Source organism: Cyanistes caeruleus, chromosome 6 (genome assembly GCF_971803275.1).
Source record: "Cyanistes caeruleus chromosome 6, bCyaCae1.hap1.1, whole genome shotgun sequence".
NCBI classification, from domain to species: Eukaryota; Metazoa; Chordata; class Aves; order Passeriformes; family Paridae; genus Cyanistes; species Cyanistes caeruleus.
Genome location: NC_141706.1, coordinates 31,385,664 through 31,406,486, shown reverse-complemented (window position 1 = coordinate 31,406,486; position 20,823 = coordinate 31,385,664). Strand labels below are relative to the sequence as shown.

The window sequence follows — 20,823 nt, the reverse complement described above, 5'->3', positions numbered from 1 at the left end:
TAAACTTTAAAATAGACTGTCCCTCAGTAGACTGGAGAATGGTTCAGCAGTATTTAAAATCCTATCTCTTGTATTACTTTTTCAAAAGACAAAGATGAAATAAGTGGCTTTGCTTCTGAGCTGCCAACACTTCTACCTGCAAGATGACCTGTTCTTGAGACAAAATACTTCTATAAACAACCAGGTATGCTAAAAATGCTGCTTTTGTGGAAATCTGCTTGTATCTGTACAGCTTTGTTTTGAACAATTTTAAATTTAACCAATTTAAGCTCAGGTCTCTAAAACTCCTCTTACTGTCTATCACCTTTTAAACTAGATGTTATATATACAGCTTTCAGAATACTGAGTCAGATAGTTATTTACATGTGATTTATTCTGCTAATGGCAAAGTTAGATTCTGATAGTTGAGAATATTTTCTTGATTTTAGGAAGGTTGGTTGTTCTTTGATTGTGTTTAGAGTTTGGTTTTTTCTGGGGTTTTTTTTTCAGTACATCTGTTAGACCATTTTTGTTCACCTTCAAGCACATTAGCAAAAATATCAGATATCTCAAGTGGGAGCTTGTAGGAACAAATGTCACAAATGAGCCCTGTATGTCCTCTTCTGGACATGTTTTGCACTGGTTTCTGCCAGCAGAATAAAGAACTATCAATATGCTGAAAACAAGCTCAGTTATAAGAAACTGATCTCTAAGGCCTGCTAGCACCCTTCTTACTGGTATTTAGCTTTTCCAGTAATAAAAAGATTGTTGGTTGCCATACAGGAAGAGCTGGGGGATGGTTTGGTTTTTGTTTATACAGTGGAAGGTTTATTTATGGATTGATAAATACAAAATCCAGTCTGAATGGGACAATAAGGCACAAGTGTAGGTTACAACTACAATGTCAGAAGACAGTAACACCTACTTCTAAGCAAACCACCAAGCCTACAAGCACTTTTTACTTTCCATTAGCACTGTCACATTCCTATTTTACATGAGGTGGTTATAAAAGTATAATGTTTCTTTCTCATACAGAGTAGAGGTTTTTAATTCACATTTCTTTCTGGAACTGTGCTGTACTCTGCAAAACCATGAAGCGCAACATTTTTCTTTTGAATTCCTTTATTTAAAACAAATCAAAAATCCTTCAGAGACTTGCATGTCAACGAAAGTGATGATTAAAGGAACTAAGAAAAAAGGAAATGCACGTTTGACAATAGTTTTGAGACTGGTAAGTATTTATAGAAATGTTAATATATGACAGAGAAGCAGCTGTAACACCAATTCTTCAATAAAGAAGCTCCTAGGGTTTTTTGGTTTTATTGGAAGGATCTCCCAGATTATGGAATGCTCCAGCTGAATTACATGAGATCATTTGTCGGTCTAGCCACAGAAAATTGTTACTATTGAACCTTCAAGGATTCCGAGCTCTTGAATTTATTAGCATTACATTAAGAGTATTAATCATCTTACACTTGCAAAGAGATTTGTATAGAAATACATCCTGAAATATCTGGGATAATATGAACTTTCCCCAAATTGTATTCTTATGCCAGAGCTTTCTTAAATATTCACTACCACCCTCAACACAAATATGACACACCAAGACTTTCATACTGGAAAATATAAATAATTACTCATTATGCAGGCCACTATAATCAGGAAAAACAACCCTATGAAATCAGTTTCATGGTTTCATGTTTCATGGCACTATTACCAGGGGGCAGTCACAGAACTACCAAACCAGATTTTTGACTGATGATGACTGGTTTTCTTGCATTTTGTACACTGGTAAACAAATTTACACTTTCAGAAGCAAAACCACCCTGATGAGGGGAGGGATCCTAGACGAAAACAAACTGGAAAGGACACTTCATGGCCCACTGGCTGTCAAGCCTACAAGCTATGCAAAGGAAAGAAACAAGTTTCTGCCTCTGCTACTAGAACAGTTCAAGTGTCATAGTGCAGATTTCCTATTCCTTTTGAGAACACCACAGCCTGTCCCCACCACAGAGTCTACTATTGTCCCTGTGAATTCATTCCACAAAGAACAAAATCTATTCACAGTACTTTGAAGCACTCTTAGCTAGCGTCATGCATTTGTGCTAGTTGTACAATGAAGCCATAGAAATTGAGAAGTTCTCAAGTAAAAGGCAGATTTAAAAGCACTGAAGAAACAAATCTGCATGTTAAGAGCCAAATAGGAAAGGGACAAAAATATTTTTTTAAAAAAGGCAACTGTAATGTGGCAAAAGTGAATACAATGCACCTAGTATTTGAGTAGATGCTTGTCTCCGAAATGTTTCAGAGGGCACTTCTGTGGCATGTTCCCATTTTTCCACTCAGATTCAGAGCTCAGAAGAATCAGTTTGTAGATTAAACAGTAGTGTATAAGGAGAGACATTTTTACTGAAACAGTAGTGCTGAAGGAGACAAGAGAAAGGGCAAAAAACCCAGGATGGACAACATTAAAAAAAGCTCCTTTTCCAAGTTGCATGGCAGCCATTTCCCTTTGTTCCTGTCGCACAGGGAATGTTCACATTGGTAGAACAAATCAGGGAGTGGTTGGAGATGTATATGCACCAGTAGCAATGCTCTGGGGTATGGTGCTAAGGAGAAAATGAAGTTCTATTTATTACATAGTTGGAGTAGAAAGGAATAGATTCCCCATCCATCAGTGAAGGAATCGAATGCTCATTTTCTGCTCTACATCCACCTTCTCCAAAACCTGCAATAAAATTGAGAAACAGCTACTTAAGTTACTGTACATCTCTCCTACAAGGTTTCTTATTCTAGTATTGAGGAAATGGGCAGGAATGTGGAATGTCTTCAATTCAGCATGCCAGTCCTTCATCTAGATAGAGACTGCTGTTCTCATTGTGGGCTAAGGTCCATCCAAGGGAAGGAACTTTAGCCATCAAAGCAAGAAGGTTCTCAATCAAAATGTAATTAATGTGGTTTCAGTCTGCCAACAGCACAGGAAGGCCTGGATTTCCGAAACCAGATTGCGTGGTAATGCCCAGCCAGGAAACACAAGGGAGAACAGAGTAGAGAAAGGGACATGAGCCATCATGGAAGAGCAAAAGTCAAGACCAGAGCACCCCTAATGTGGATCATTGTAAAACGGGTGGAAAGTTAATTGAATAAATTGCTATTAACACTGAAACATGAAGACATTTCCAGTGCTCCAAGGTGAGTGAGATGAGTGTAACTTATGTTTGAAGGGACCTCTGGAAGTCTTTTAGTCCAATCCCTTAATTCCTACTTAAAGCAGGACCTGCTAAATCAGGTTGCTCAGAGCCTTGTCCTGGTTAAGCTTTAAATATCTCCAAGGAAGGAATTTCTACATCTTTCAGAGGCTATAACCATACTCTTAGTTAGAAGTTTTTCTTAGAGCAAACCACAATTTCCCATGTTTCAACTTGTTTCTGTCATCTTTTTGTAATCTCCAAGGTAAGTCTAGTTCCTCTTGTCAATGGCATCCCATTAGGTAGCTGAAATTGTTCTGATACAGGACAACTTTCTCCACTGACTACCTAATGGCTCCCTACCTATTTCAGACTATCAAAACATGTAATTCAAAGTACCACAACTAGGAACTTGAATACCAGTATTAGCCGTGTTGCTAACAGATGAAATCTACAAATGAAAACTGATCAGTGCTATTACAGCAGAAGAACTAATCTGTTCTGTGCTAGTCAGGCTACTTTGTGTAGAAAGAAGCAGTTGCAAAACAAAAAGTGAAAACTCTTCAGGTATCTTCAGGTTCTGTAGCTTTATGTAAGAATATAAAGAAACATGTGGACTAATTATTAGCACCCTGACACTATTAAAGAAACCCCAAAAAAATGACTAATAAATGGATGAAAAAGCTAGCAGAAGGATTTGCCCAAATGCAGGCACAACTATTTCAATGACTTCCTCTCTGTTCCCATTTGCATTTGTCTGACTGACTTGCTCATTACTGAGCGGTTTCCTTTAGTCATTACAAACATAGTTTACAAACCTTAACAAATTCTGCAAATGAGATGGCACTATCTCCATCTTGATCAGCTTCCTGGATTGTCCTGTCAGCAATGCTTCCCAGCTGTTCATCAGAAATATTTACACCAACCATCATCCGTAATACCTGTAGTATACAAAATAACCATCACTGACATAGGAACAGAAGTATTCTTAGTGCTTTCTTTTTGTGTGTACTGTCAAAATAACACCACACAAGATTTTCATTGAAATAATTTCTAGCCAGACTTCTGCTGTCCTTTGTACATGAAGTCTTTCAGGAAATACAGGTATCTTTTACAGCCACCATTGACAAAGAATTCTGCTTCTTCACTAAGCAGCAGGAAGAGGCAGAAACAAGAGAAAACTTTTGGAGCTAGGAATGATTAATTTTGTCCAATGCTTCTACTTTTTCCCCCAGAAAACATACCAGCATTTGACTGAATATTTGCTGTTTGAAATATTTGCTTACAAGAATCTAGAAAGCACATGGTCTACTGACAACTGCCATTACCCTCCACATTCAGTAAAGCATTTTCTGAGCAGATAGAAGAGGGCAGTTCCAGTCAAAAACAAACCTTTTTCTTACATCAGGAACCACAAATTGCCATGTGTACTTCCCAGGATTAGCAGCATGTAATTACTCCTAGCACAAGCCTAGTTTCATACATATGCAGCACTGATGAACTTTGATTACCTTTGCTGCAGTTTCAAGAAGTTTTATTCTATAGAGAGGATGCGCAGAGGATCAGGCAAACAACCTAATCCACCTCAGTGATTATCCTTTTGAAATCCTTTTAGAAGCACCTTTGAAAGTTATTGAAGGTAGTTCTTAAGGGGCTTAGTGTATTTGTTGAATATTTAGGTGTCACTTCCAACAGGATCTGCCCAGCCAGCAAATAAGAACCAAGTCCCAGATTATATAAAGCTTTAAGACAGAGGTAGAGCAAAGTGACCACATTACTCCAGCAGTTCTGAGAAAACTGTTGCAACTCCCCCATTCTAAGTGGGTATGAAGTCACAGAGAACATCATGACTGAGTCATGCAAAGCAGCCCTGTGCTATTTACCTGGAGAAGCTCGTCCCTGGAAATCTTGTCATCTTTATCTAAATCGTATAATCGAAAAGCAACTATAGGGAAGAAAGAAAGAGCAGTTGGATTCAAGTGCCATTATCTTTCTTCATAACAATAGATTTATCTAAAATAAAACAACAGAACTAAGTACTTGTAAATGATTTTAAAAGAATTAGCTTAGAATTTTAATTCACCATAAAACTCATGCTCAATTCCATAAAGTGTTATTACCACACACAGGAACAGCATTACTGCCAATAGTGGAAAAGTTTTATGTTAAAAAACACTCTGTGTGCAAGGTATTTCCTCAAAACCCCAAGTTATGAAAGAATAATTATCCCTAAGATACATACAATCCTTTAATTTCAGAGCCAACCATTTTTACATTACCATTCATTCTCTCTGACTATAATTCTGGATGAGATATGACAGAAATTTTAAGTATTCTGAGGCCTGTTGCCAACTCTGATTAACAAGAAAGAACATTCTGCTACAGCATATACTGTAGGCAGACATCCAAATACTTAAGAAAGTACTCAGCTGGAGATGGGGAAAAAACACTATATTATATGGAAGAACTGGAGAAATAAGCAGAAAATCTCATTCATGTGATGTGGCTTCTAAATTTGAAATAATTTTGAATACAAACAATTTTGAAACATTTCTGTTTTAAGACATTTTGCAAAGTATATCTGTTACTCAAGACTCAACCAATTCCACCAAATTCTAATATAACAATGGCTCAATTGTTGACATTCTGAACAGATAAGCTTCCAAGTAAATTTTGAAAAAAATCAGGCATCAGAAGAGATCATTCTGCAGGAAATAACTATGCAGAGTATCCCAAGCCCCTCTTCTCCATTCCTAAGGAGGGGAAAAAAAACCCAACCCAACCAAAAAGAAGACAAAAAAATAATTGGTTCAATAGGAGGGTTCACATTTCTTACAGTGGAGCTTGTTACTCCTGCTGTTCAGTGGTTCTGGTCCATTCTGGTCTTTGCTCTTTTCATTATCTTCTATGGGTCGGAAGTGGGCTAGTGTCCTCATGAATCCTCGGAAATTCACCTGGTCCTCTCTGTGTAAGCATTTCAGCAGGTCAGTTTTTAGTATACCTTATACAGGCTCTTGATTTCAGTAAAGAAGACTATTAATATCTGAAGCATCAAGACCATGTGAACTCTTCCATTCCCACCTCCCCAGGGTTTGGCTGCCTATGCTGTTGCAAGCTGGGATCGTGCTATTATGAAGTATGATGTATAAAAAAAAGCAGCTGTGAGAAGCCTTATTAAGGGCTCCCCTTCCCTTACCTGCAAAGTGTGCTTAAGCTGATGCCCTCACCCTTAACCCGTGCCTGAGCTATACTGCTGCAATGCCCAAATGTAGCAATGTATCTTGCTGATCTGGACCCCAATTTCCTGGATTGACTTGATATTAATTTCAGCACTGTCAAGCATTGGACTGTTGGCTGACCTGACAACAGTCACTGGACACGCTCTGTTTTTAGTGTTCAGGTGTGTGTCCTTCTTCAGCAAGTACATCAGCCCTTCCAGCTTTGCTGTCACCCTTGACTCCTGCCTGTGGGGTTGTCATTGCTCACTGCTCTCTGACAAAGAGTTCTCTTCTCTAGTTTCTGGGGGAACCAGCCATGTAAATACTTCCCAAGATGCCTCCTTTCTTTTCAGTAAGCCCTGCCTGGTTTCCACTGATATTATGACTTGATTAGACAATTTGATCTACATCAATCAGTACTGACAACTGTCTTCAAGGGGAGAAGCAGATTCCATAGAACAATCCAGAGGGGTTTAATGAAGAGAGACAATACTGAAAATTTGATCATCTCTTTGGATTTGTGTTAGAAGTGTCATAAATATGAATATGTTTTAAATGTGATAAAAACCTACAATCAACTAACCAAAACAGCCAATCTAATGGCAATGGTACACTTACTATATCTGATACAATAAGACCAAATTAGTTAATTGTAATGCAACTTTACACAGGATGGCATTGATACAAGTTTGCTCTAAGAACCAAAGTCCATACAAGGCCTGTAATTTCTCCGAAAGTGTTCAGTAGTTTAGGAAGAAGAGTGGAAAACTCAGAGAAGCCCGAGTTTGTCAATAAATAAAGCACTAAAAAGTCTCGTAAAGTCATAAAGTATTTCTCATTAGGGAATTAAAACATGCTGAAGAAACAATGTACCCACGTCCATCGCAGGGCAAGTTTGAAGTGGTCAGTTATTAGTAAATTCAAATTCTGTGCTTTAATTATCAGTATTTCACTCCTATGAAAACTTATGACAAACTACAAATTTTGTGCCTGCTCACAACTTCTTTTTGTTGAAACTCACCCTTCTGGAAAGAAGGCATTAATAATTCTGTCTCCAAGTGGATTGATGGCGAGCTCTGGAATCCGCTGGAAGTCTTCACGGCTAAGTAAAGCAAGAACGCAAGTCAGCACAAAGCTGAAGTCAGAAGAAGCTGCTTAAAAAGAATTCACAGTGAAACATCCATGGAATTCTATTTCTGCAGCAAGACACTTGGTGATTTTGAAAATACAGCTTTTTTAATCATGTTTTCTTTATGACTAATGGCACAAAATAAAGCAAAAGACAATGCCAAACCTATATTGCATTGCAAACTAGCAGTGCTCATTTATCATGTTAACAACATTAACATCATTTGTGCTAGAAACTTTACTGTAATGACACCAACTAATTTGCAATGTAAGGAAAGGAAAGCTTCTAAAGTTGCTTTGAAAGAAATTATGGCTCCAAAATGAATATATTGATTGGGGTTTTTTAATAATTATCTTGATACTTAATCATATGAGTTCTCATGATTTTTCCAGACTGCCTCATTTCAGATTATGGAAGAATAGCATACTTCATCATGAATACTATAGGTCATTAGCATGTTCTAATATATTTTTTGTTTGTTTATACAAGAAATCCATATCTTATAATAAATGCCAAATTTCACATTATTTTAGCTTCAACCAAGCAGTACTCCTGGTTTAAACTGGCAAATTTACACTTTCACAGTGTAAAATTATACACCAGATATAATTTCACCAATACAGACAACAGTGCTCTTGCCAGCCATTCTCTTTTCTGGTCATGATTATACGTACACAGCACAATACAAACACAGCTTTGCCTACATTGTTATTCTTCTGATCTGGAAGACACCATGAGTTGTACTGCATACACACTTCAGAACAGTATGACATGAACACAGGCTTCATTCTCCTATTCGAATTGCACTAGTATTTTCTCTTTTCTTTCAACCTCACAGACTGTCAGTAACGGGAAAGTGGGTAATCTTGGTGTGACCAAGGCAGACACATCAAATGCATCTTAGCAAATGGTTGGTTTGGTTTTCCTTACTACAGGACACAGCAACTTATCAGTACAAGATGTACTTCATAATCATCTAGATTTTAAACTGCAAACAGCAAGAGGGTTAGGCTGTAAAAAATCCCAACCCTGTTCAGTCTGGATGCATAACTTAACATTTCTTGCCCAATCTCCAGAAATACTGGCAGCTCCCTTCAGGTCAAATGCAGTCCTGCTGGTTTTGAAGTCAGGGTCAAAGTCTCAAACTTGGTTACTGAATGTTTGCTACTTTTCAAAATTAAAATGGCAACAAAGTCTGACTCATGACACCATTAAACCAAAAAACTGGCTTACTAAAGTAAACACAATCAAATTTTGAGATAATTTAAATATAAAAGCCTTTTATAATGCTGTGATATTAAAGACAGGTTAAAAAAGAAATTGGCTGACTTTATCACCAGTCTAGCTCGTGAAAGACAGAGAAGCCAGATATTCTAGTTTTAAATGTATTTTAAAGCACTTTTTGCACCCAGTCACTACCACAGCTCTGTTAAGACTCCTAATTACAGTGCATTTGTTAGAACATGGTTAAACTGTCTGACCTTCTAACAGAATGACCTGACCATATTTTTAAGTTATCCCAGCAAACTTCTGCTCTGACCAGGTCTGTTTTATTTTTAATAGGCAAAGTTAACATCTGTTTAGCATGATCAACTTGTTACCAGACCCTTCAGGACTGCTGCATTTTAAGCTATTGCTGAAGGGCAAAGTATACATTAGTGATTTAAGCAGGAGATGCAGTGATGTGGAAAGCCTATGTCCTAATAAAAATATTTTAACAGCAGAACTTCAGTGTCAATGCTAAATTTATAACCTAAAAGCAGCAGCTGCCCTCTCTTCCATGTAGAGCAAAATCCTAATGCTTCAGAATTTTTTGCTTGCCTATCACGACATTTTAGTATTTAGCCTCTGTAGATATTTGGCATTTCAGCCTCCAGTGATTCTGTTTTCTAACAGGAGATTAACAATTAACCACAAATAACTCCCCAGTTTCAAATCTATTTGTCCTGTCATTATCAGGATTGCAATAGAGCACTTTTGCTTATTAAGAGCACATTACTGAGTGAGTGTTATAACTGAAATAGCTGCAACAGCCATAAAAGCAAATGAATGTGAGGTAAGTTATTCTCCACTTTATAAAGTTAAGCTTTCCTGTAGTCATTAGGGACCAACTTCACCTGGCTGAAGCTGGTGCTTACATGAAATTTAATACCCTCTACTTATGTGTTCATAGGCAACAAGGCTCTTCTAAGGTATCTTTCCATGAACCTGGCTCTTAAAAAAATCTTTGCTTAAATGCAACATGCAAAGCAACCTTTAATTGGACGTGAACATTATGCAGGCCAACTGTTTAATACATATGCCAGTGTATTCACAATTAGATGTAATTTGCAGTGAAGAATGTCTAGATTCTAAGCAAGATGAGTATTCCCTCAATGGCACAGAACAGATCCCTACTGTAAAGGTGGTTCTGCCTTATCCCAAAGACTGCAAGAAGCCTTCAAGACCCCTTTTTTCTTTCCATTTCTGGTTGTTCATTCTTCTGTTACTTCCAGATGGTAGCAAAACACTGTTGCCTCACCAGGGATGAGGAGGGGTATCTAGAGCTGAGGGAAAGTAAAATAATGGAAAGGAAAAAAAGCCCACATATATGCGCATCAGAAGTGGTAGGAGAAAAGGAAAGATGCCCAGAGGATAGAGGTAACAAGAAATTACTTGAAGAAAGGAAATCATTAAAAGCAGTGAAGTCTATCATGCAAGTTGGTCAAAAAGATTTAAGAGATTACTACTGAAGAGGTTCTATTGCTCCTTTCCCTTGCTAACATCAGCTTTGTCATTCATCTAATCTTTTCGTGGTCTAACGCATCCCCCATAAAAACTCCCTACCTTCCTCCTCTCCAATTAGCTTTCTGTTGAATTCATAACTTGAGGCAGTTCAAAATCTTCAAGAGCACCACAGCTGACAATGAGGTGCTGGAAGCCTGGAGAAATTATGGGGAAAGAATACCAATATCCCCCCCTTCAGGACTGTGTCATCCATCTCATCGAACTCCAACCTTACACATGCTCTACACAAATGTTAAAAGTTGATTAACTATCACAACATTAATTAGTTCATAAACATAAGGCCAAGAAGTATGCAAAAAGGTGATAATTAGATGAGCAATAAGGAAGGAAAGAAAAAAGGCAGCACGCATACAGTGTAGTTGAAGATGCAAGTATAGACTATTCTTGTACCCTGTCCTTTCTGTCCAAACCCATATCCTTCCTGTCTTTTCTATTTTGGATAAAGCCAAAAATGCTTTGCATTTTCTTGAGCAAAAGTAAGGAGTTTCACATTCAGAGAGCTAGCTTTTATATTTTGCAATCTTGCAGTATCTGTTTGAACTAATAAGAACGAGCCTGACATCTTTCCAGACCCAGATGGTTCAGTCAGCTGACGAAGACTGACAGATGGCCTGGCTGGCTCATGTTACCCTTCTCTCAGGATCAGAGGCTTTCTGAAGTTCTCCAGCAGACACGTGTGAACAGCTTTCATAAACATGAGACATGCATGAACAGCTCAGTGTGTCTATTCTCTGTAGCCACCAGCTTTCAGAACGTTTTCCCTTCCTTCTTCCATGCTTACCAGGCTATACCTATTACTGTACAGTAAAAACTACTTCTCAAGTGCTTAACCTGTCTTCCTCAGTGCCCAAGAAACTACTGTTAAGTGAGAGGTTCCATACAAAAGTTACAGGCAAAATAGCAGTTTAGCTAAGTACCTCCCTTTGTAGCCCTATACATGTCTGTCTAGAGCTACTTACTACTAGAAAAACTTTGGAAAAAGATATTCTTGTGTGGTGTACACTACAGTACCAGCCCAAGAGGTAGAGTCACTAATCACATACTTACCCTGTTCATGCTGTACTATTTCCTTGTATTGTAAATCAGCATGTACATATGGAAACATGCACATGTTTTCCTCCTGAGTTATAGTTAGGATGTAGACAGAACATGTTCGATTTCACAATTTAAATGTAGTTATGGACAACCAAGGATATCAATCTTTTGTTTTGGCAACTCAGCATGTCACAATATTGAAATCAAACATGACAAAAGAATTTTCAAGAACAGTTTTGTCCTGTCTTTTCCAACATGGTTTTGTTCAGATGGTGGAAGTCTGAGGGAACTTACTCATATTGTTTAGAAAAAGTGAAACTAAGGAAAAATATTAATTTTTTCTACACTTTTAAAGAAAGATTAAGGTAAATTTTTACCTTTACAGGTAAAAATAGCTTTTTAAGTAGCCACTTAGAGAATAAATGTGAGAGGAAAAAAGAAAGCAAAAACCAAAAATTTTTGAAGACCGAGTTTTGTCTTTATCAAAACCCATTTCTAATGGGTTTCATTTATGTAATTCTTTAAAAACAAAGTGCCTTGAAATTGCATATAGGTACACTGGATAAAAACATCTGACTATGAAAGATTTCTGGTTTTGATTATAGTTCCAGAGCTACCAGGATCAATTCATTACCTACCAGATCCTCTGTATAAAGTGCTCTTTACTTTGCCCTTCTTCAGGAGGGTGGTACACATTTAAAGATTTATTTAATGCCACAAAGAACTGCTTAACATTTATTTTCCTAATCATGGTCACATGAGTGATTTTGTCACATTTGATTTGTAAGTCAAAGGTGTAAGTCATCCTTACGGAAACCATAAGTCTTGCTCACAGGAAACAAACAGAAGACATACTCTCTAAACTGTTTGGTGGTAGTAAGCAAGTGATAACTTCTTCTTGCTTGTCTTAAAGCAGCAAGTTCTCTTTGATCTGTATCTCAGAAACCAGTATCTATGACCTTCCAAAGCTGTAGTTCCTGCTCTCTCCTCAATCTTTATTTTTCAGAAAGTAGTTTTTCATTACTTCATAGTGTCTGTATTTTATGGGTACCAGAACAAGTTTAAAAAATTGAATGTCACTGTTAAGTCAGACATGTTTGAGAGTGGGCTATGCTTAGGGGCCAAGACTGCACACTAAGGGATCATAATATGCACAGTTGCTGGGATTTTCCAAACAACCTCCACTTCCTTTCCTAAGTACTGCATGATTATCAACAATGGAAGTCTACCTCCTCCTGATGCGTAACACTGTGAAACTGAGCATTGTGCAACAGACATTATTAGCATATTTAATCAATTACGCCTCTTACATAAACTGAGTACAATCACTTTGCTGTTTATACAAACCTTATGGATTCATTAAGTAAATTTAGTTGGAGGAGAATATGGAAGAATTGAGGAAGAACACATCCTGGGTTCAAATTGTGCTAGACTAATCCAGTAGCATTACCTTTATTCATCAATGAATATTAAACTCACATATAAAGTTTGAAAAGGCTGTTAATGGTTTTTTTTCCAAATAATTTTAAACATAAGGAGTATTAACTTTATCCACAGTCTCATCGGTTGATATCTACATCAGAATTGCCAATGCTACAATTTATATAATGCATTGGTTTTAGTATCAGAGTGGACTTTTGGAAGTTCCTGCATATCCTATCCCAAGCCAATTTTTTACACGCTCAATCCATTTAGCCATCCCTTCAGCTATGCAAGTCCAGAAAGTGTACAGCTGCAGCCCAAATCACTGGAGTCAGCTTCAAAACCTACACAAGGCAAAAGGGGAAGGAGAGTATTTTTAACCCCCCTAAAAATCACTCTGTAGTACTTTTTACCATACTATTCCATATCCAATTACTTAAATGCTGGGAAGTTAGCAAATTGTGGCACCAGAAGGAACTGCGCATTTCCTTCAGGAAAGGAAATTGCAGTGAGCCCAAAGTACTGTCAAAGACCATATATCTTACAACTTGCCACTTTGATCTTTTAAGAGGTAATTCCAGCATTACAGTTAGGTTGGTTTATAGGTAGTCCTATAGCTTTTCTGGGTTTATAGTTCATCCTACAGTCGTATTTTACAAGATCACATACAAAACCTCAAGTGAAGCCTGAATCACTGAATTTGACTGGGATAGAGCTGCTATGAAAGAAATCAACTCCATAAGAGCCAAACCTCATGTTATGCTACAACAATGTCCCTTTCCCCTTCCTACTCTCTCCTGCATTCTTCTCCAGCTTTCCTGTGCACTATGAATATATGGTGACTTGGAAACAAAATCCATGAGAGTAGGGAAGGCAGAATGACAGCAGACAAAGATATATTTTAACAAGCCATCATCTCACTACAGTTTACCTTTTGGTTGAGAATCCTCTTTCCAGCAGACTTGGTCCATCAAAATGAAAAATATTTTGCAGATAAAGACTCATCTTTATTTAACTGACTAAGCCATAAGAAAGCAGTTTACTTCTGTAGTTTTTGAATTGCAGATAGGAAACAAACACTAAACTTAGAATGTCCTTTAGAATGTCCTACACTTTAAAGAATAGAATGTCCTTTTAGTCACAGTGACTTTGTTCCAGCTCTTTTTTTATTTTTCAGCATACTAATAGATATGGGTGTTCAACAAGAGGTACAAAGTTAATGTACAGTAAATAGATTGCAGATCCAAGTAGTGTTTAAAGACACTGGATATCAGGAAATAGGTAAGTATAGATCTTTTTTCTTAGGAAAGCCAGGATAAAGATAACACAGAAGAACCATTCTGTTAATAAATAGTAGAAGCAATGTATAAAGAAAGGTAAGAAATAACAATCTAAAAGTGTTGTTTCACAATTCTGAACATTTTTACAAGACTTTGAATACCAAATCCAAACTTTCTCCTATTAACTGCTACAAACCTTCAACACTACAGCAAAGACAGTTGGTACTTGGAGCACCTCAGTTCAACAATTAAACCTTTAATGTAGACAGTAGGTATGAAAGAACTTGTTACAACAGCCTCAGCGATTTACCAAGGAGAAAAACATGCAGACATCCTGCAACAGCAAGCCACCAATACAGATGTGCCAATGCCAGTACAGCTGAATGACCCACCTAAGAGTGCCATTTTCTCCTTTGTCCAGGCTGGTGAAGCGGCTGTACAGGCGGGTAATTTGACTGTGGGAGACTGAAGAAGAAAAGAAAGATAATGACAAATTAGCATGTCAATGATTCCTCATAGGAGCAGACCTCATTACACTGAACTGCGCTGTCGCCAGAAGCTGTGTTCAAAAAAGAGTTCACACAGAACCAGTTACATTGAAAGCACATGACAATGAGCATTTAGGGACTTTGTGAGCTATAAATCACAGCTTAATAGTCAAGAATCTACAAATTAGCTCATGCTTCAAAATCTGTCTCTGTCTTCTACCCATTTCTATTTTTATCTTTAACAATTTTTGGTTATCTGACTCAGTAAATGCCAATTAAAAAGTACAAATATTTGATGCACAGTTCCACTTTATTTCCTTTACAGATAGAAATAATGTGGACACAGCCTACATTGATGACCTCTATATCACTCATGACACTAAAGACCCCTGCTATAGTATCTTTCCTTTTCTTTTGCTTATTTCTACTCCCATTGTCTTTTTTCCACCTAAAGATGGAAAATGAACTCAGTTTCTTTGCATCTGGAAAGTGGTCAGAGAGGCTTTAATTTTTACTTTACTTTTATTTTTACCCTTTACAAGACTGCTGAAATCTGACCATTTTGGGGTTCATAGAATAAGAGAATAACCTGACTTGAAAAGGATGCAGAACAATCATTGGAGTCCAGCCCTTGGCCCTGCACAGCACCATCCCCAAGAATCACACCCTGTGCCTGAGAGCATTGTCCAAACATTTAATGAACTCTGTCAGGCTGGTGCCATGACCACTTCCCTGGGAAGCCTGTTCCAGTGCCCATTCACTCTCTGGGTGAAGCACCTTGTCCTAACATCCAACCTAAACCTCCCCTGTCACAACTTCATGCTTTTCTCTCAGCTCCTATCACTGGTCACCAGAGAGCAGTTTTCCAGAACCTGGAAGCCAAAGAAAGATTTATTATGAAATTTAACAGAATTTTTTAGATCCTCCATTAAACCAGCAATACTTTGGTGCCCAACCCTCTCTTAAGATCTCCGCCATGGAGGGAGTCGACACCTCCTCCCAATTTAGTGCCAGTGGCAAACTTACTTAGTCTGCCTTTGAGGCCGGCATCCAAGCTGTAAACATCCAAGTTGTTTACAAAGATGTTAAGGAGAACTAGCCCTGAAACAGAGCCCTGCAGAACACTATTAGTGAGTGGTCACCAACCTGATGCTACCCCGTTCACTGTAACCCTTTGTGCCCAACCCGGGAGCCAACTGTTCACAAAATTAATTTCCAGGCTTCTAGAACATGGAATCAAAATTTTAAAAGCTTATTTCTAAAGAAATTTGAGGATTTGGGCTACAAAACAAGCAGAAAGTCATGGCAGACTTTAAATCCGCAGTTTGAAACACAAATTAAATAGGCAATATTAAGTTCAACATAACTGTCAACACTACCAAGGTACTAGACAACCCAAGATATTATACAACTAGATCTTTAGTCTGTGATGTGAGTGGAATAAACCTGTATAGAATAGCAATTCCTTTAACACTGAAAGAACATTTTTCCTGGTTTCAGCTGGGACAGAGTTCATTTTCTTCTTAGTAACTGGTACAGTGCTGTGGTTTTGGGATTTCATAGGAGAATAAAGATGACAACACACTGTTGTTTTAGGCTGTTGCTAAGTAGTGCCTACCCTAGCCAAGGGCTTCTCAGCTCCCCAGGCTCTGCTAGTACACAAAAAGCTGAGAGGGAGCACAGCCAGAACAGCTGTTCCCAACTGGCCAAAGGGATCTTCTGTACCACAGAACATCATGTCCGGTGTATACTGAGGGAATTGGCCAGGAGAGGCCAATCACAGTTTGTGGACAGGTTGGACATTGGTCAACAGGGGGTGAGAAGTTATAGTGTGCTTCATTTGTCTTTCTTGGGTTTTATTTCTCTGTCTATCCCCTTTTAATTACAATTAGTATTATCATTGTTATCAATAAGATTTTTTTATTGTTATTATTCAATTTTACTTGATTTCCATTATTTAACTGTTCTTATCTCGACCCCTAGGTTTTACCTCCCCTCTCCCCCAGCTTCTCCCCGCACCTTGACAGGGAGTAAGCAAGTGTCTGTGTGGTACTTAGTTGTCAGCTGAGGTTAAACCACAACAAGACCCCACAGGAGATCCTGGCTTTTCAGTCTCTTCTGATGAAGTTACCGAGTACATGAAATAAGACTGAGTTGTATGTTAATCAGTAAAGGTGTGATTGTCTACAATGTTAAACTAGGACTTAATGTCATTTTCAGATTTAGTAGTTTAAAAAGCCTTCATCAGGACATGCACAATGCTTCTCTCACTTGGTCAAATTTATTTGGGAAAAGGTTGCACAGTTGTTTGATCTGTGACAAGTGAGGCAAATTTCTTTTTTCAGGTTGTTCTTTCTTGAGGCTTATTTGTTTAGGTTCAACAGTTCTTTCCTTTAGCATGACCTGCCAGCACCTGGGTTTTCACACACCCCTCGCCCCAGCCTTCTTGTCTCCTCAGCAATTTTCATTCTTTGCATAGGATTCGGCAATTTGCTCAAGTTCACCTAAGGCAACTTCTCTACAATCAGACTGGGCAGCTTGATCACTTTCAAGTTAAGCATGACCCAAACAAAAAACAAGTACCAAGTACTCCAAAGACTTCAAACTTCTGCATTTCTGATTTAATGTTTTACATATCATAACAACAACTGATGGTGAAAAAAAGAAGGTTGGAGTTAGATCTCCTATTACAAGTCACATACTCCCACTCCTCCCTGTAAACAAAGAAGGTGATGAGAATTCTATTCAGCTACCATTCCCAAACTGATGTCAGCATCTCCATTTTTGGAACATCTCTGTAACAGCCAGTATGTGAGAAATAGTACGTAGCTGTTGACAGGAGAAGTGGTATTTTCATTAACGTCATACTAGACAAAAAGCACATCATAGCTCTGAAAAAGGAGGATGATTCAGGTTCACCACTGTGTTCTGTTGTAATATCCTCTTGGCTCTCATCCCTCACAAAAGCTGTGTCACTGAACATTTTTCATTTTTTCAGTGCATCTGCAAGCAAACAAAGATTCTCCTGAATACCATAGGAGAATTAAGATCTGCAATTTATGACTGCTTCTTGAAAATCCAATGTTAAGGCTTAAAACTAGCTGAAACACCATTTTCTCTATAATGCTACCCCACTAAGATTCTTCTAAAAATTTAGGGTCAAGATCTCTAAATTAGGAATTGCTCCTCCTATTTTACTTATGTTAAATAATTGTAAAGTTTTTAGCAATTGGACGCTGTTGTCTACAACAGTAGCATAAACTTATATTCATAAACTTAGAAATATATAAAAATATCCATCAGAAAAATATATTGCCTGCCACCATGCAAACAGTTTTTTCTCCCAAATTTAGGTATGAGCATTAGTTTATTATTAATCCTTAGGTAGAGTGCTTCAAAGCATGGAAACAAAGGGTGTGAACCAAATAGTTTGAATACTGTTACATTCCAACTGTTTTCCAAAAGCTTGCAATAGAATGCAGACAAGCAACATCTTGAGCCTCTCATCTTTTTTTTTAATAGTTGTTACTGAAATATCAAAGCAATTAGGATGACTTCTAGGTGTTTTCACGCTCAAATTTCAAAATGTTTCCATGCAAAGCAAACAATTTCCAGACAACACCATGTGACATTTAGGACAGTCAACTTCAGGCTTCACACCTGCTACTGAGAACTTGACGCATTATCTTTGGAGATGTCTCTGAACTTATGCTACAAAGTGCTCTTCACTACCACCAAAAAAAAATAGACTTTTAATCCAAATTTTGTTCAAGAGATTGTGTCATTGCACAGCTTCTGAAAGACTCAAGTGCCCTAAAAGACATGTTCTTCATCTGTTCTGCTAAAGAACATTAACACAGTTTCTCACTCATGTCATTATCATTAGCTATTCAGTTTTGTGCTGCATGAAATTGAGCAGAAGTTATATAATTCCACAGTTGAATTCAATCAAATTAGTTAAGTATTCTACTCAGTGCTTCACGCCTACCCCAGATGAACTGTAGGAAACACATTTCACAGTAAAGAGGCAAAAAAGAATCCTTGGGAGCACTTATCAGACCACCAGTTCAAGATGGACTTGTAATGCTGACAATTTTTTCATGTCTACTAAGTCCCTTTCTCATACTCTTCAGTAGCTAAAGTACCATCAGCATCAAGTTTCCAACAGACCACAGCAGTCTATTCAGTAACACATTCTGCCTGTGAACTCTGATATAGATAACCAGTGTTTGGGCTTTTTTGCCCACCTTGTAGAAATATTTTCATCTATATCAAGTGTATGACAGTGCTAACACATTGGTGGAATTTTCCATCTACCTAGAGAAATATAAAAAGCAGAGAAAAATCACATTCCTAAACTGCAGTTGTAGACTGGGGATAAGAAGAAAATTATTGACAAAGTCAATGAGACACACTGTGATGACTTACAAGCAAGCCTGAGTCAGAGACTAGCAATGGTTGATTAATAAAGTGGTATTACTTCTAAAATTCCCTAGATAAAAACACAGGAAAATGAATGGACCTCAGGTCACAAAGCTCGAACCCACCTGTCCTAACTTTCATCACCCTCTGATGATACAAGAAAAGCATTTAGAGGCCAACTAGAGTCAAGTGGGTTTATTGCTTAGGATGCCTATATAGCCATTTTAATAGCATTTATTTAACTATCACATAAGTAAGCTTTTAGGAATAAAACACCACAGACAATAAATCAAGTAGCAGCACGAGGAAAAATGTAAAATCTTCTGGAAAAATATTCCAGATCTGGAATATTTGAAGCTGTTTTTGAAGCATCTTTATAAATGAGAAGAGGCTACCTTTACTCCATGATCTTTGTGATTAAAAAGAAAAAAGCCACAGAAAGTTATTGCTGGATAAGCAGACTTTGACATTCCTACTTGTTTATCACAGCCTTCCCCTAGAAGGTTCTCATGACAGATGGAAAAAAGATCATGGAAACTTTTTTAACTCACTCAGCCTGCCACTACACTAGGACCAGCATTGTCTTAATCTTCTTCTACTCCTTTTCTGTAGCCACTCATTTTCCTGACATAAATAAACTAACACTTAAAGAGAATATATTATACCATTTATATTGGAAAGAACACTGAAGAAAGCATTTTCAAGTAGCAAGAACAGATCAGAAAGCATATTCAGAACAAAACTTGTCAGCTGGGCAGAGCATGTTGACCTGATCAACCTCCTGGGGAAAAAAACAGCAAAGTAATACCTACGATGTTATGACCTCTGCTCCCCAGCTACTTAGGAGGGCATTCTCCATTTATTATCATTTAGTGATTGTTACAACTCTCAGACAACCATTCTATCAGGCAAATTAACACTGGAGTTTCATCTTCTCTAAGGTGTTATAGGTTTATGGAGAACAACTCGATCAAATACTGTTGGGTAAAGTATCTAAATATTAGAGTCCAGCTTAAGTAACGCTCTCCCAGTTCCTTACTGGTACAGCAATTTTCACTTCTTTATAACTAATAACACTTACCTCTCACAAGTTACATTACTTCCTATGGTTTAAATGCCATTCAGCATTCATTCTGAATAGCCTTACGGCAACTTTAGCACTAGCCCATGAAATAAATAACTTGGGGGAAAAAAAATTAGTATCCGATGACAGTTTATTTGGGTTAAAAACTGAGAGAAACTCCAGCACCAGACGTCGAGACAGACAACTCTTCAAAACCCAAGGAGTTACCTCTGACCGACTACAACACCGCACACACCAAGAGCACTGCTTCCCTTCTATCCCACTGGGATCTCGCTGCTGCTACCGGCAGCGGTGGGGGGGAACCGAGAGGCGCTTCCCAGGCTTCCGCGGGCCTGCCAGACATGTCCGGCCGCGGGGGCTGCGGGCGGCTGGGGCTGGGCACTGCCCCGACGCGAACGCCGCGGCCGCGCCGGCCAGGGCAGGGCAGGGCCCCCCCGGCCCGAGGGACTGCGAGCGGCCCCACTCCTGCCGCCGAGCCCGCCGCGCTTCCCGCCCGCCCCGCCGCACTCAGGCCCCCACACTCACAGCCCGTCTCCTTCTTGATTTCCTCAATCTCCTCGTCCCGCAGCAGAGTGGACGCCCGGGAACCCATCGCCGCCGCTGGGCCCGAGGGGCAGGGAAGGGAGGGGCCGGAGGAAGAGTTACGCAGCCGAAGAGCAGCGACTGCGGTGCCACAGCCGCCCCCGGCACAGGCCCGACCGCAGCCGCCCCGGTGCTCTGAGGCGGAAGGCGAGCCCGCACCGACTGCCGCGGCCCCGCCCGCCGCCTCCGCCCGGCCCGGCCCGGCCTCG

The 20,823-nt window shown here is 38.8% G+C and overlaps 1 protein-coding gene across 1 annotated transcript; it reads right to left on the bottom strand.

The window, feature by feature from the left end:
- Positions 1-1,083: 1,083 nt before the first annotated feature.
- Positions 1,084-20,821, bottom strand: CHP1 (calcineurin like EF-hand protein 1). The gene is made up of 7 exons (XM_086892827.1): positions 20,558-20,821; positions 14,431-14,503; positions 7,407-7,487; positions 6,004-6,131; positions 5,051-5,112; positions 3,986-4,108; positions 1,084-2,707 (listed from the first exon to the last, which is right to left on the bottom strand). Exons 1-7 carry the CDS (start codon positions 20,622-20,624, stop codon positions 2,654-2,656), a joined length of 588 nt encoding a protein of 195 aa, XP_086748953.1. The 5' UTR covers positions 20,625-20,821; the 3' UTR covers positions 1,084-2,653.
- Between the last annotated feature and the right edge of the window lie 2 nt (positions 20,822-20,823).

Bases quoted from the DNA above. Each gene is read 5' to 3' on its own strand.
- CHP1 (XM_086892827.1), bottom strand. From the start codon at position 20,624: ATGGGTTCCCGGGCGTCCACTCTGCTGCGGGACGAGGAGATTGAGGAA. The intron at 14,504-20,557 runs GTGAGTGTGGGG...TTTCTTCTTCAG, and splicing joins AATCAAGAAGGAGACGGGCT to TCTCCCACAGTCAAATTACC. The intron at 7,488-14,430 runs GTGGGTCATTCA...TGCTTTACTTAG, and splicing joins GGAGAAAATGGCACTCTTAG to CCGTGAAGACTTCCAGCGGA.